The sequence below is a fragment of the Euwallacea similis genome, chromosome 24 (assembly GCF_039881205.1).
Source record: "Euwallacea similis isolate ESF13 chromosome 24, ESF131.1, whole genome shotgun sequence".
Classification (NCBI taxonomy): Eukaryota; Metazoa; Arthropoda; class Insecta; order Coleoptera; family Curculionidae; genus Euwallacea; species Euwallacea similis.
Window position 1 is genome coordinate 2,118,875 of NC_089632.1, and position 17,184 is coordinate 2,136,058.

The 17,184-nt window shown below is 33.0% G+C and overlaps 2 protein-coding genes across 6 annotated transcripts; both read left to right on the plus strand.

Moving 5' to 3' along the window:
* The first annotated feature begins 3,968 nt into the window (after positions 1-3,968).
* Positions 3,969-9,025, plus strand: Arf79F (ADP-ribosylation factor 1). Its single transcript, XM_066401950.1, has 4 exons — positions 3,969-4,112; positions 4,540-4,705; positions 5,006-5,115; positions 7,942-9,025. The coding sequence occupies exons 2-4, from the start codon at positions 4,558-4,560 to the stop codon at positions 8,230-8,232; spliced, it is 549 nt and encodes a 182-aa protein (XP_066258047.1). The 5' UTR covers positions 3,969-4,112; positions 4,540-4,557; the 3' UTR covers positions 8,233-9,025.
* A 2,304-nt stretch (positions 9,026-11,329) lies between these two features.
* Positions 11,330-17,153, plus strand: LOC136416771 (E3 ubiquitin-protein ligase rififylin-like). Of its 5 annotated transcripts, none has more exons than XR_010752742.1 (5): positions 11,330-11,564; positions 11,996-12,198; positions 12,247-12,436; positions 15,068-16,087; positions 16,379-17,153. XR_010752742.1 is itself a non-coding variant. In XM_066402127.1 (5 exons), exons 2-5 carry the CDS (start codon positions 11,685-11,687, stop codon positions 15,244-15,246), a joined length of 615 nt encoding a protein of 204 aa, XP_066258224.1. In that variant the 5' UTR covers positions 11,330-11,564; positions 11,621-11,684; the 3' UTR covers positions 15,247-16,976. The 5 variants fall into 5 exon arrangements, 4 of the variants coding, with proteins under 4 accessions (XP_066258224.1, XP_066258223.1, XP_066258226.1 ...); XM_066402127.1 differs by adding an exon at positions 11,621-11,727 and having other exon boundaries at positions 15,068-16,976; XM_066402126.1 differs by having other exon boundaries at positions 15,068-16,976.
* Positions 17,154-17,184: the final 31 nt, after the last annotated feature.

Genomic DNA, 17,184 nt, shown 5'->3' on the forward strand with positions numbered 1-17,184 from the left:
TATTTGTCATTAAACAATGCAAAAATAAAAATAGCTCTCTATTCATTCATGAATAGTAGTTATTAAATTACGGCGCACTACAATGTCTTTTTTTTAACGAAAACGGTACGTCTTACGGAAAAACATCAAGAGATCTTTTTCCTTCCAAATCGAACAAACAATTAAAAAAGAAAAAATATTGTAAAAGAACACTGGCGTACCACGTTTATCGCGTAATTTTTTAATGAAACTTTCACACTGTATTTTCGTAACGAAACATTTTTGGGATATAGTTTATATAACAAAATCATCTTTATTTTAGGGACAGAATACACTCTCGAAGTTATGTACCGTACCTGTATAATTGTGTACTGCATGTACACTGCACAAAATTAACGCATATTTAAAATTTTTACTAATTTTTATTTTTATATTTTAGAGTAAAAATTTTATGTTTACTAGCAAAGATGATTTTCAATAAATCTAACTCAAAAGTATCAATAAGGGGCATAGTTAAATGAATGCACGGTGTATCAAAAAATTACATCATTTTTATTCTTTAATTTGGACAAACAAATGAATATTTAATAGCGTGTATTGCCATCTCTTGCATTGATTACTGTTTCACACATCTTTAATATACATGACATTAAGCTTCTAATGTCAATTTGATTCATTTGATCCCATATTTCCGTGATTCTCAGCGACAGCCCATTTATGTCGCTAGGAAGAACCTGGAAGGTTCTAGTTTGTCAACCCTCGTCTCATAAAAATTCGATGAGGTTCAGATCGGGGTTTCTTGCTGGCTAAGACAACGTTTCAATTTCCACATCTTGGAGGTAATTTGGTACCACTCGTATCACATATAGACGTGCATTATCATGCATCAATAAAAATTTCTCACCGATAAATGAGGCATATGGCACTGAATAGGGGTTCTAAAATATCTGTTATATATCAGTGGACTGCCAAACTACCGATCTAAAGCACAACTAACTCCGTGCGACCTTCCAAATGAATGCCTCCCCATATCATAATAGATCCACCTCCATAATTCACAGTTTCGACAACGTTGCACTCGGCGTAGTTGTCCCGGACATCGATAAACTGTCCTACGACGATCTTCACTAAAAAGACAAAATCGAGACTCATCCGTAAAGAGTGCCCCGTTGACGATCTCCTCAATCTTTGTGCTCTCGGGCAAATTGCAGATACTGTCTTCGATGTTTTACGATTAATAGGGAACTGCTTGCAGTCTTATAGGGAGAAACACCCTTTTCTGCCAACCTTCTTCTTACTAGATCATGACTGATGCAAAAGTCATATCGACGAGAAAACTGCTGCAACTCAGTGCTTGTAATGAATCGACTTCGTAAAGCTTTCAGTCGCAAAAATCTTGGTTAATCTTTGTCAACCTCTGTCGTCCTTGTTCAAATCTTCTTTGATTACTACAGTGTCCCTAAACCGCGCGAGTGCTCTGGAGACTGTAGATTGTGCTACTCTAAATTATAATGCGATTTGAACTTGTGACAAACCTACTTCCTCAAGTTCCACTGCAGCTACATGTTTTTCCACCGAAAGATTTCCCTTCTTATGGACATTTTAGGTAATTTTCTTTAGGAAAAAACTTTTAAATCCGCAAAACCCATTAAAAACACACTCTAAACAAATTTAAATGGGATATACATATAACCTTCAAGCCAAAATTGTTGAAACAGCAATTTTGAATATTTTGTAAACAATTGCCGTTATTTTATAAATAAACACGAAAAAATTATAAAAAGTTTTAAGAGTCATAAAGAAATAATTTTAAACCACCAATATTTTCGAAGACAGATTTTTCAATTTTAAAAATTATGCGTTAATTTGTTGTGCAGTGTAGCTTCCCTTAATGACCAAAATGATATAAAGTTGCAATTTAATTTCACCTAAGATGCTGTAAAGCAAAAAGGAAAATTTAAATTCAACTTTGCCGACAGGTATTTTTAAATGGAAAAATTTCGCCTAAGCGGTCCCAATTGCAAATTCAACCTGGAACTAGAAAATTTTGTCCTTTAAATCGATTGCAGGTTCCAGTTGTTTTGGATCTGCACGAATTGGATGATTATGGAGATAGATTTCCGTCAAAATTTTTCATTTTATTACGGATCTTACCAAATGAATGCGATAGCTACATATATATACAAGTATCGCCAGTTCAAATGGAAACATAGAGATTGTGCAAGTGGGAGAAGGACTACGTAAGTTTTAATATACCTCAGACAAGGGCCAAATACCGCGAAGGCAACGAAATTGATACTAATCTACACAGTGAAGTGGAGACGCCAGCCGGACTGACTCCGCCCACTTCGTTAGTCTTTGTCTGAGGCATATTAAACTTTGTGCAGTCCTTCTCCCACTTGCACAATTCGCATGTTTTCACTTGAACTGATGACACCTGTATGTGTAAGTGCATGAAGCTAATTTGAAAGTATTCCTATTTGTTTTTACTTCTTTCAGGTTAAAATCAACCCCTTTAGAAGAAACAGTACCCTGATTCAGAGAGCTAAAAATCACCCTTATTACCGCCAGGAAAAATCAAGTTTAGGTCGTCTCTATGATGAACGTGAGGTATGGTGAATTTCGGAGGCCTCTTATATCGAAGCCACAGGTCGCATCAACACAAAGACAACGCATGGAAGACTAAGTCATTTAAAAGACAACCACCCAGCTAAATGCGACTTTATGGTATAAATTACGTTCAAATCAAAGTTTGAAAGTTTATGAATACATCACATCAGACAAAACTTAATCAGTTTTAAAAATAAGTTCCTTCTATACTCCAATCAATAGTTATTTGAATATTACAGCTCGACAAACTTCTTGTGAGTTTGTTTTATTGTTAGTAAAAAAGCTGATACAATATAAAAATTAAAACAAACAGGCAGGAGGATAAAAATCGCTGATATATCATGTCTTGGATTGCAACCTTGCTCCAGACCCTCGACGACGTGGTCTGAATGTTATACACAGAGTCCAAAATATGGCAATCTCTCAAACGCTCATTAATACACAGTGTGATCAATTTGTGTTAGGAGTAAACGCATTACATGTCACGGACTTGTGCATTAAACAAATCTTGAGTCGTCGTAATAAGAAAAATAATTACTAGATAACGTCTTCACTGTTTGTTTATTAGTTGCTCCGATTTGGTTACTTTTTTCTACTTTTCAAAGCACACGCTAGAGAAAGACAGACACCTAATATTATATGCCTCAGTTCTATAAAGAAACGTATACGTCTTTATTCCACTATAGTGAATTTTATCTATTAAAATTGGCAACGAGTTGCTTCATTACCGTGTCAGCTTTTGTTCATCCTGAAACATTTCTTTAATGATTTAGTTAGTTAAATTTTCGCGTTCCCGACAATGTGTGGCTGTTGCTGTGAATCTGAACATATCCACAGTCAGTAAGATATTCTTCAAAGAATAATCAATATACTTTTGTATCGTTATTTTTTGTTGTTATTGAATTCTGATTTTTTAAACTTTTTCTGGTAAGCTGGCAACACCGCATTTTGGCAATCTTACATGTAAGATTGTAATTTTGTATTAATCATATTCTAACATTCAAATGACGATTTCTGAAATTCTAGCTATATTTTCTGAACTATATCTAAAAATGATGTAGATTTTTATAACAAAATGTATCTTAAATTTTTCAATTTATTATTTAGACCCACATTTTAATAGACAATCTGTTGTAATTCTTTTGAGGAAGGTTAATAGCATCATTATAATTTAGACGAAGAAAAACACGAAAAGAACGTTTAATTCAAAAATAGAATACATTCAAAGCATTAACAAACTCGATTTTCCTCGAATCAAATAACAACACTTACTCCGACCTATACACAACCTGCTCAAACCGCACGATTAATGCATCAACTTGATTGATCGAAGGCTGACGTATTCTGTGATTGGTGACGGGTCACGTGGCAACATTCAACCAATCCGTACCCCTTTTCTCCAAGACGTGGCATCTATGCGAAATCTCTTCCACGTCCGCCATATTGACATTCGACAATTTTAGGGTGGATTGGTGAATGTTCTTAACGTTCTTAGAAGAATAAGTTGATTTTTTTATAAAAAGGTATATTTAAATAGTGTTCAAATGGTTCTAGTAATAAGTACTATTTAGTTGCTTTGTGGAGGTTTCACCGCAATAAGGAATTGCATGTTTCCCAACAAAGTTTGTGTGTGGGCCCTTGGGAGTTGGTTGAGGTGACAACTATACAGTCGGCATTAGTAAAAAACCCTGTTTTAAACTCTACACCTGCACAAAGTAGTTGTGCCTCAACTATTCTTTGAAATTTTCTAATTACTTATTCTCATATTTCCTTTATATCCACTCACAGATTCATTTTGGAAAATGAATCAATATGTCAAATACCCACTATAAGATTAATAACCTTTTAAATTTTACTGTCTTGTCCATCTTGGTTCTAAATATAACTGCATTACTACTGTAATTAATGCGTAATTACTCCAATCTGATGTTGTTCTTGTACACGTTTTAGGTAGTGTAAGCAATCACAATGGGTAATGTGTTTGCGAACTTATTCAAAGGCCTCTTCGGCAAGAAGGAAATGCGAATACTTATGGTTGGGTTGGATGCTGCTGGTAAAACCACAATTTTATATAAACTTAAATTAGGTGAAATTGTGACCACAATCCCCACTATTGGTAAGTACATTTCAATGTTGTTTCTATTCTAGGTCATTTTTTTTGTGCTAAATCACTCTTATTAATTTGTCTGGTTTATTTATTTCTCTTCTTTGTAATAAGGCTACTTTTAAGTATTTTATTTTATATTTTTCGTAGTGAGAAAATAAGTTTTTATTATCTAATTAATAGTTAATATAATAATGTGGTGCCTAGTAATGAATGACTTGATGACTCATCAATTTGATCCATTTTCAAGTACTTAGTATCTATGACCTTGTTAGCTGGCAAGTATTGAAATTTAAAGGAACTTTTTCTTAGGGTTTAATGTGGAGACTGTAGAATATAAGAACATCAGCTTTACTGTCTGGGATGTTGGTGGCCAAGACAAAATTAGACCATTGTGGCGACACTATTTCCAAAATACACAGGTAAGCTACAGATGGCTGGATTATTTAAAATTTACTTTACCTATACACTCATATTTTTCCATGTTTATGTAGATATATGTTTTTATTAAAATGTCAAATTTGTGTAGATTCAACTTGTGAATTTAAAAATTTATATTATTTATAACAAGCTTTACAATGTTCATATATTCATAATTCATACTTTCAAGTATATTATTACAAAAGCACATTGTTACAGATCTCGTACCATAACAACATTAATAAATTTTCGAAAATATGGATTGCAAAGTTTAACATATGAATGTAAGATGGTTAAAGTGCAAAACTATGTATTTGAGTAATTTTTTACTTAATTAGCAGTATTTATTAACAAAGAATCAATATGTTACATTAATTTTACTAAATTGAATAATTTTTTTTTGTTAAGTGCTGTAAATAATCACCCAACATAACTAATACCTAATTGCAAAAATAATAACTGGGCCTATTAATTGGAAATTTGTAGTTAGTCATTACCTTCAGTTATAAACTATTATCTTTTATAAAAGTTTAGTATGAAATAGTATCCATTTCATATTTAAATATTCTAGTACTTTTTTTTGAAATATTTTTAAATTTTTTTAAATTTAGGTATTATTACCCTGTATATTAATGACTATTCACCAAATTCTAATAAGATTAACATACTAATAATCAAATACAAAGCAATACATCTAAAAAATTTGTAAACACCGAGTAAAATCTGAAAGTCTACTTTACACCTGATATATATATCATTTGATTTTATGTTTTACTTGATTATGGCATATTTGTAAAACAACATAATACCTGTAGATAGAGCCTGATGTTTTGCATGAAATTAATTTGGGAGACAAACTTGAGAATCTACTCATACACTATTATTTACAACTAAAAATTGCTATCCTCAGAATGTTTCCTTGAAACTCTTTGGATCTCCTTACATTAACTTTCTTTAATTTTAATTAAGTTACAGGGTAACAACAGAAAATCAACTCCTTGTTCTTCTGAAAAGGTTATCATCTTGTAATTCAAAAGTGAATGGAAATAGGACATGTTAAATTATGTTTATAAGAGTCACTCACCTTAAAATGCCTTTTTTTAATCATTCTTGAAATATAGATTATAAAACCTGGGACACCTTATATGAAAACAAATGAAATTTGAAGGAAATTTTGTTTACCTGTGAATAATCCGTGTATTCTAAGAAAAATCGTTCTATTGCATATATAGAAAAACAAACAAAATGATGTTCTATATACTTGAAATAGTTAAAAATATAACATTTTAACTGTTATGACTAACTTTGCAGTAAGCCCTTCGATGCCTGCCGCCTCGGCTGTGGAGTTAATTTTTGTCAGGATGTTTTTTTTACAAATGAATGTTCACGTTGAAAATGGCGTATTCTGATTGGTAGCTACGCTTCTTTGTGAATAAGGCCCTTTAATAAGATTAGGTCTAACTTTGTTGAATAGTTTTAAGTTTTAGGCATGGTTTAAACATACAGTGTTAACAAACCCTTTGAAACGCTCGGTTTGTGTACTATGTAGAACACGTAAACCCTATGACATTCACCTTTTTTTGGTAAAAAATACCAAATAGGAAAAAACAGTTAACAATAAATAGTTTTAAAAATAATATACATTTTTCAATTTTACGGGAAAATTGTGTCCTATAAGAAATATGGATCTAGAGAGTAGAATAATTAGAATGATAAGAAAATGAAGAGGAGATGAAGAAATGTTGAAAATTGTGGCCTTTAAACTGAGGTATTATAGATAGGCAAGGAAAAATTTATTTCGACTGTCGAAAACCTTCAATGTAGAAAGAGAATTTGTTTATCAACCACATACATATGTACATGGTTGCTAAATATCTCAAAAAGACGATGTTGTAGGAAAAATGATTTGAAAAACTGATATTAACAGAGACTTTTTCTTTCATATTTTTTTGTCATCTATTACCCGTTTTTGAGTAATTTGCACGAGTACCAAAAAAACATAAATTTTTTATCATGATTCTCATCGTATTCGGGAACTTCCAGTACATGAAACTACAACAGTATTTACAATTAGAATCTCTAAGTTACTAGTTACGTTGTTGCAAAGTATTAAATGTATTAGGTTTTTTATGCCACCAAGGATAAAGTAACAGGTGCTCCCTGAATTAAAAAATATTAATTTGTTTAATATTCTTGGCATAATTCGTGAAAATTTATTGAGCTTTTGAATGTCATGTGTTGTTCACGTCATTGCTGCCATCATCATAGCTTCCTTTTTAGTTGTATATTTGTGTTTATTACATTTGATGTTATATTTCATTTGTTTATATAAATATTAAATGTTTAAAAATCAAAACATTATGTTTGGAAATGATCTTCCAAAATATATTGGAAACACCTCGAGTACGTATAACAAAATGCTTCAACGGTCTGACGCATTGCATATTCCCGAATTATGATTTGAACGATGCTGCATTTTGCGTTATTGGAATGCAAGATCGCATCTCAAGAATATAGGGCCTGCGTCTCGACTTTCAATCGGTAATTTGACATTTAACCTTATGCATTGTCTTAAAGAAGCAAACACACATTAGGGCATACGTTCGCAAATTCTTTTAGATAAAGAAGCCTCGCGAGTAAATGCGAACAGGTGTATGCAGAATTGAAGGCATCTTCAGTTCAAATTTTAAGTTTTTGACTTACACACTTGTTTGTTCAGGTAAATGCAAAAACATACTAAACTGTGTATATGTTCATTTATAATGAAGTTTTTTTTAAGCAGTGAATAATTTTTTACCCTATAAACTAGAATTCTTTTTTGATTTCAGGGTCTTATCTTCGTAGTAGATAGCAACGACAGGGAACGTATCGGCGAGGCCAAGGACGAGCTGATGCGCATGCTCGCCGAAGACGAACTGCGAGATGCCGTTCTACTAATCTTCGCCAACAAACAAGATCTGCCCAACGCGATGAACGCAGCAGAGATCACCGACAAGTTGGGTCTGCACTCGCTCAGAAATCGCAACTGGTACATTCAGGCGACATGCGCAACTAGCGGTGACGGGTTATACGAAGGCCTCGATTGGCTGTCCAATCAGCTGAAGAATACCAACCGTTAAGTGCAGTGTTTTTCACAGTCACCTGGTGATTGTTTACAAGCTGAACTGAGTGTTTCTTGATACCATATGTTGCAAATATGACCACGAATTACTGTTTGTCGTCATACCATCTCGATTTAAATTATTGTAATAGTTCCACTTCTGTTAAAGGGCGGCCCACTGTAGTAGCTCTATCTACGCCACTTTGTTCTCCTGGGTAAGTTCAAATCGACAAATTGTTGAATTAAATTATTGTGTTTTGTATTGGATTGTATGTTAGAATATTATGATCAGTCACCATATCTGTTTTATTCATGTGTCATGTCTGAGTAACATAAATATTTCATTGAACAAAGAATATAGTGGGTCACTCGGTATTTAAACCACACTCTTAAAAAGTATGTGACGAACGGTATGCATAGTGAGAGGCCGCACTAGTGTTTTTATATGTTTTATTAGGTATTTATTCACGGTATTGCTGATTTATTTTGTACAATAATCTTACTTTTTGTACTCTCCAGTTCTGTACAGTAGCTATTTGTATTAATTAATATAACTTAAACAAAATAGGAAACGGTATTTTTGTAACATATGGTAGGACCCCCGGGTCTCTAGAACATTTTTAAATCGGCCGTTTTATCGGTTAAATTAAATTTGTTTCTTGTAATTCATTATTGTAAGCGAGCCGTTTTTTTTAATTTGACAAACCGTGGACAAGTGATCTATAAATTTATATTATTTAAAGGCAAGAAGGTTTTCGTGGACATTCCCGTTTTGTCAAGCTGTATTATGAAAATAAATTTATACTATTAAGGATCTGTTTATAATTTGAATGAAAAGAAGTTCTTTATCATTGTTTTTACCAACACAACTTTTAACATGCCCTGCAGCATTAAAAACGCACCGCATTTACTTTAACATGTGTTTTAAAGAAAGAAGTATTCGAAATTTTTCCAATTTTAAAGCAAATTTCAAATGAGTATTAAGTTGTGCAACTTTGCCCTAATTTAACTCGGTTCGAATCTTTTCAATTAACTGTGTAACAACGTAAGTGGCAAGGGTGTCTCAAATTTAAGGCTCACTTGTGCGATTCCGGAAACTAAGAAGTACGATCTCGTTTAAATTTGTGCAAAGTCTCGTATTTGGGTGGTTGTTAAATTTCAATTATAAAAATTCCGGAATTCCGAATACTTCGGCAAAAGACGGTAATTGTGACGTTCGTAGTTGTTTCTTCTTTGTAACGACACTTTTGCTTAGAGATGATTATTTTGACTCATTTTGTTATCCAAAATCCGAGTTCATATTAGAAAATAAATGAGTCGATGAGGCCCTTTGAGGAATGAAACGTCGGATTTCAACAATAGTTTTAGCACGTTAAGATCCGCCCAAGAGTACCATAAAAGTCTAGTGCAAAAATAAAGACTAGGGAAAAATAACTAAATAAATCCGGAAGTGAAAATTTTAATTTTTTCCAGACGCATTTACAATTCCAGAATTTTAAAAACTATAATTCGGTCCCATTTAGACGAGATCACAATGATGAGCGTCTAATTTGAGACTGTCTATATATGTATGTTAATAGATTGTACACTAGGTGTCCTTGTCAGAACAAAGTGAGAAACAGTTAACTTTAAAGTATAGTCAATTCATGACATCAATGTTTTAATAGATTTATGTTGCTGATACAGTATGTAAGCATGATTTTGAAATTTATAGGTTAAGTTTCGAGAATTGCACATTCTATTTTATTATCCATCCTATTACCGTTCTAATTATCACCAGTTTACAAGATGCCACATATTAGTTAAAAACGATATACAGGGCGTTTCAGAATTGCACAGCACTATTTGAGCTATGTATTCTTTGATACAAAATAGAGAAAAAAGTTCATATAAGTATGTGTCCAATCTCGATCGGTAGCAGACTTACAGGGTGTTAAAAGTTAAGAAAAAATTAGGTTTTTATTATATTGTGCTTCATCTACTGCAGATAGAGCTTTCAAATTTTATATCCGTATTAGGTAATAGGTGCTGCTTAATACGAGTGTAGATCGCCTCTAACTACTATACAGGGTGGTGTATTTTCTGAAATCATGGTACATAAAATCCTCTAGCAAAATTTTCTTGTACGCCACTGGTGTATGGTAATATTTTTCTTAAGATCTTCAATCTATTACCTAAATTTTATCTCTCTTGATTTTTGTTCGAATTCCGTTTAGTTTCCTCATAAATTAATTTATAAATTCAATCAAATCTACGGATCCCACGATGTTTCAGAATTGCACGGCACTATTTGCGGTATGCATTCTCTAACACCAAATAAAGAAGAAAGTTTATGAAAGCATATGTATGTCTTAAGTCAATTCATTATCGAGATACTGGGGCATAAAGGTTTAACAACACAGTATTTATGCCCCAGTATCTTGATAATGAATTGACTTTGAGACAATTCTGAAATACCCTGTATAGAATAAAAGCAATAACATGTGTATTATTGATAATACAGTAACAAGTGTCCGTTGGACTAGTGGCCGTCTATTATATGTTATACAACACGAAGTATTAGCCAGCAAACATAAGCGGATTTCTTCTATCTTACGAGGCTCAGTTACCTAGTCATACCTAGATGGAGCAGCAATAAAACAAAATTTCTTGACATAGAAAGAAATATACTAGTCATACTAGTCAATAGATGGCCCCGCATCAATATACTGTTGATGAAATGGTGGAAGCCCACTCGCTCCGCCCTCCAAAAATTTAACGCGCTATGATTGTGACCGCACTGATTACATATAAGCGATTCACTAACATATTTGCTTCGAAGCAGCGTTTAGATGCAAATAAAATATTGAACTTCTCCGTCTTGGGGCGCTCCTTCTCTTAAGGCTTTCTGCTTTTCGGGGTCCATCGCATTGCTCCCTCACTATTTCCTCGCACTTCAGATTGTTACTTGGTGAGGTGAGGATTGTTTATTAAAACAAAAAACTGAGTATGGCTGCTTTTTTATGAGGTATAATAATTATTATCTTAAAATCGAATTATGTATAGCTGAAGGAAAAATTTAATCGCAATTAACGTATTTTTCGTACGGAAAATGGGAATCCCGATGCAGAGAACGGGCTGATAGTTGTGATAAATCTTTTCTTTGTCTTTGAAATCTATCGAGTTCTTATCAAGGGCGATAAGTGCGCAAATAACATGAATTAATTTAGTTAGGATAAGATTATTCGTGAGTCAAGAGTGTTACGCAACTGGTTGAAACCACGTTAAGGTTAATAACTTACGATTATTGTAAGTTCAATATGTGTGTGTTATCCTCAATTATCTGCTCTTGTTGCAGAGAAGAGAATAATAGTGAGTAAAGCTTGAAAATTAGAGCAATAAGCCTTCTATCAGAAATCTCAATGTAGGAAAAACTTTTAAAAAGATTTTATATCATTTTCCAAGCTTCTAAGAAGCACTGCAGAACAATCTATGAGGTCTTTTTGTGGATTTCCGGTACTGGTTATCTTTACAGGTTTGTTTTATTAGTAAACCTACAAAATATACACTAAATTATGTGTGATGTCACAAATTATTGCGTTTATCAATTTATGACATTGTAATTGCCAAAGGGAACTATGGCAAAAGTTGATGTCTAAACTCTCCTACTTTCTAGATTCCAAATTCTCTTTCACATGCTAAACACATTGATGTAAAAATGTGATTTTGAACAAGACCGTTTTTGCATCAAGCCACATATTTATCTGTTTGTATAAGCACATCTGCCTTCTCTGGAATTCTAGGTATTGGAAAGCAAACGAGAAATGAAACTACAAAGAAACCAATATCCCCAATTACAGACCCACCAGACAGAAGTGATTTTAATACAGAAAGACTTCCATCTCCCGTGCCCACATGCCAACATGAACGTCCAGAGAACATTAGTCAGAATAATCTACCTACTCACCGACTTAGTGTAGAACATAGAGGAATTATTCCAACTGAGGTAATGATGGGCTAAGAAATCATGATGTCATTATCACTAGAAATTCAGGTTGCTCCGCAATTGCCCAGACATCCTCAACTTGAAGATTATCATAACTTGGAAGAATTGGGGCATCTCACAGTGAGGCAATTGAGAGTATTGTTAACATTACATAGGGTGGACTTTAAGGGATGCATCGAAAAAAGCGAATTGCAGGAGAAAGTCTACAGATTATGGCAAGATAGTAAAGCGAATAAAAGTAAGTATGACCTACTTTTTTTCTTTTAATGTCTCTTATAAGTTTGTCGGCATTTACATACAGTATGCCCTCAGAAGGGATTGCTAAGAGGAGAAAGTTTCTAATTTTTCATTTTACGAAAAAAATATATTTTTCATGTAAGTTTTTGTTTGTTTCAAAACAATTCAATCAGTTCCCACCGTTTCAATTTTCCTTTTCGTTACAGAGACACAGGGTGGTTAATTTATTTTGAAACACTCTAAATTCTCAATGACGGCACATTTTAAAATCAAACGTTCAACTTAGAGTTATTCAGTGTTAAAAGGGTGACAAAATAGCAATTTTCATTTTTTATTTAACCAGCGTTTTCTAGGTTATTTGAAAGTGATCTCTATTTTTTTAAATAGCAATGTATCGTTTTTATTACAAATTCATATGTTTCTGACAGAGACTTTTACTTGAAACATCTTTTTATACAAGCACAAGTTAAGCAGATATAAGATGAAACATCTAAAATTTACATTTTCATTTTTTAGATTTTATCAATAAAACAAAATGAGTATTGACAAAACGTTTATTACAAAAAGTGTTCAAAATGATTACCCTCAACTTCGACACACTTGTCAATTCGCCTTCTGAAGGATTCACTACACTACAAAGAGTTTTTCTCTTGGCAGTGCCACAAGCATTTGCAATACGTTCCCTCATATTCTTAGTATAGTTGGAATTTCCTGATAAATTTTGTCTTTGAAGTAACTCCACAAAAAAAAATCAAGAGGTGTTAGATCAAGTGACATAGCAGGCCACGCAACAGAATCACCTCTATCTATCCATCGATCAGCAAAATCCTGATCTAATTCTTCACGGAAAATTCTGGCATTACGAGTAGGCCAGCCATAATGTTGATGCCACATGTTTAGTCTTCTGTTCAAGTATCTTGTTTTCAAGTAGAGTTGGCAGATGTAGGTCCAGAAATTTTCGATATTTTCGTCCACCCAACATTCTGTCAATAAAATATGGGCCAATCAGTTTATCTGCAATATTTCCACATAACCCATTTATCGACCGAGGACATTGATTTTCTACTTCTCTCAATCAGAGTAGATTTTCAACATTCCAATAATGCATATTATAACTATTTACCTGTCCACAATTTGTAAAACAAGATTCGTTAGAAAGTAAAACATTTAGAAAAAAAATTTAACTAATTTCAATTTTATTACGTGACCGTTTAGAAGATATTACTCGATTTTGAAAATCATCGCCATGGAACTCTGTATAAATCGTGATCTTAAAAAAGGCTGATTTAGAATTATTAGAACTTATACCAATTCAAACAATATAAATAAACTTCGATTGACTTTTTATCAAAATTTACAATAAAAAATAATTATTACTGAATACATATGTTTTTTTAGTAATATTAAAACTTGCTTAATTTGCATTTCAAGTAAAAGTTATTTGTCTCTGTCAAAAGCATTTGTAATAAAAACGATACATTGTCGCTTAAAAAAATGGAAGGTGGAAAAATGGAGGTCACTTTCAAATAATCTGGAAAACGCTGTTTAAAAAAATTAAAATTGCTCTTTTGTTACTCCTATAACACTGAATAACTCTAAATTAAATGTTTGATTAAAAATGTGCCGTTGTTGAGAATTTAGAGTATTTCAAGATAAACTGACCACTCTGTACATCGAAAAATCGGTCTATTTGGTTTAAAAGTTTTTAAGTCTAAGTCCTAAAAATTAATTCTTGTTTTCATGGTAATCGTAATCAAGACTTTTGATTACATTTTTATTACAATAATTCACCAAAAAATAGGAAACTATAAATAAAAATTTCATTCAACCGAATTCCTTTATCACCTTTGTCATAGTATTGTATCAGGTAAATTCGTTACTCGACAACATTGTCTTTTAATTTAAGTCTTGATTACGGTTGCTATGAAAACTAGAATTAAATTTTGGCACTTGGAAAAATGTAATTTTTTTGGGAAAATTCTAAATATCTCGAAAACTAATATTTAAATACAGAACATTATACATAAAAAATATTAATAATGTTCCGCAAAATCGAAATTTCATATAATATACAGGGTGTTTCATTTAGAATAAGTGAGTTGCCATTCATTTCTGTTATAACCGTAAATGGCATTTTCAAGAAACTATTTTTAATCAATAGATCACCTCCACATTAGTACGATATCCAAATTTCAACTTTTTCTAATAACAGTTTTCAAAATACGCATAGAGGCCCATATTTGTGGGACACCCTGTATTGTTGGTACAGTTTGGAACATTAAAGCACTAGTATGTTTATTACATCGCGCCATTCCGACAAGTTCTAAGAGCATTTAAACCTGCTTAAAACATTGCTAATTGAGTCTCCTATTTACTACAACTTATTTACGGTTTCCGCACTATTTGATAGTATAAATTAAGAAGCAGACGAATATTGTATGGGATTAAAATGAGCATTAATTAATGATATGTATTTCTCAAAGCAACGAACTTTCGAGTCTCAGCGTGGGAACCCTACAAGGAAAAGTATGGGAGAATTCGTAAATTGGTTCAAGCATTCTTTGATCGAGAGACCAACACATAATTGAGGACTTTTAATTAAATTTGCTATGAAATGCTTTTTTCTTTTTAGTTGTTCCTGAAAACACACCAACCGAGCAGTTATGCAAACTGTGTATGGACGCACCTCTCGATTGTGTACTTTTGGAATGTGGACACGTCGCGTCCTGTGTTAATTGTGGGAAACAGCTGGCCGAATGTCCAATATGTAGGCAGTATGTCGTTAGGGTTGTCAGGATATTTAAAGCCTAATTCGTCTAGCGAAAGATTCATTGGTCAAAAGTATAACTAACCAGTCCTAAGTTTGAGCACAACATTACCCAGTTTTATTAAAATTGCTAACCCTAATGCACTATCTATAAATAAACTGCTCCACGAAAGTTAAGGAAAAAAAATCATAAATTTTCAGATTACTTTAAAAGTTGTTGATTAATGTTTACCAAAATTTCATATTTAAGGAATTGAATATTTAGTATCTTATCAGAGGATTTTTTTAATTCCTCGCTTGATGTTTTTATCTTTTGTGATTATTAAGGATTTTAGGTCAGTAATTGTTTTGGGTTTATGCTATCAACTCTAATTTAATTTGAAAATTTTATTTTGCAATAATGCCTAGACGTAAACTTACTGCGAATGAAGCCAATTGGGCTATTGGTATGATCGAGGCAGGACGTCTTCAGAGAGAAGTCGCCAACATCTTTCATGTTAGTGAAAGCGTAGTTTCACGGCTTATTCATTGATATCGAGAAACCAGAAATATGACGGAAAGATCGAAAATGGAACACCCAAGAACTACCACCCCTGCACAAGATCGATTTCTAACAGGGTCTTTCTGTTGAGAACCTTTGAGCACTTATCGTAACATGCAACAACATCTTCTAAATGGTTCTAATGTTTCGGTTTCAGTTGAAACGCTTCGTCGAAGACTCTGAGAAGTTAACATACTTTCAATGTAACTTTTGAGACACAATTTTATATGCGACTTTGACTGGAATGAGCTAGTGAACGCGTGAATTGGAACAATCAATGGAGGCCCGAATTCTTCACACGTGAATCGAAACGTGAACGATTTTCAGATATTCGACGTATCCGGGTATGGATCTTTATTTTGATGTACAGAAATCGTAGATCGGTCCAGGAAATTCTTTGGTTTAGAGATAGCACAGTTGCGGCCTGGGGGGTTATTCGTTTTCATGGGCATATAGAATTGTTGGTGCTTAATGGAAATATGAATGCACAAATTTACGTTGAACAGGTTGTCAACAATGTTATCCCCTTGTTTCATGCTGCTATCGGGTCAAATTTCTTATTTTTGGACGATAATGTGCAACTTCATCGCGCGAGAATTATCCATGATGTTTTGGAACTTTATGGTATTCTGTAGTTGTAACGGTCACCTCTATCTCCAGACCTCAATCCAATTGACCACGCTGGGGACAAAGAGCCTTGGATTGTCATCAACCTCCTCCATATACACTCCAAGAACTCCGATGGCTTTTATCGCAACTTTGGAGAGAAATTGATCGAGGCTGCTTCAACAACTTGACCAACAGTCAACAGTACGCAAATTCATTGTCAGGCTGTGATTGAACTTCGAAGCTATATTCTTTCAGGTCTATTGAATTTTCTCTTTTTCCTTAGCTGAAGAAACTGAATTTTTACTAAAAACACAAAAAATAGGAACTTACCTAAAATTGCAAAAATTTATCAAATTACTAACCAAAAAATCACTCTAAGAAGATAATAAACATTCAAATTCTCATATGTGAAAACTTGGTAAACAATATTTGACAACTTTTAAAACCGTCTCAAAATTTGAGCATTTCCTTAACTTTTATGGAGCAGTTTATTTATGATCTTGATACCTCTCTTAATTTTCCTGTAAGAATATCTACCTCCCGAAATAAATAAAATCATCATCAGTGCTTTTTCTCCAGGAAGAAGTGATGTATTTGCCGAAAATTTGATAACATGGTTCTTATAAACTGATTTACAATTTTAATAAGAACAATATTCAGATAATAAATAATAAGTGAGATATATTTACAACTCAAATTATATCTATGAATCGAAAATAATCCAAATTTACATGAGTCTTAAGTCGATTTATACTATTTAACTGAGAGATACGTTCCAAACTTGAGAACCCGATTTTAGGAAAATTTACAAGTTTCGCGTTCTCAAGGAGAG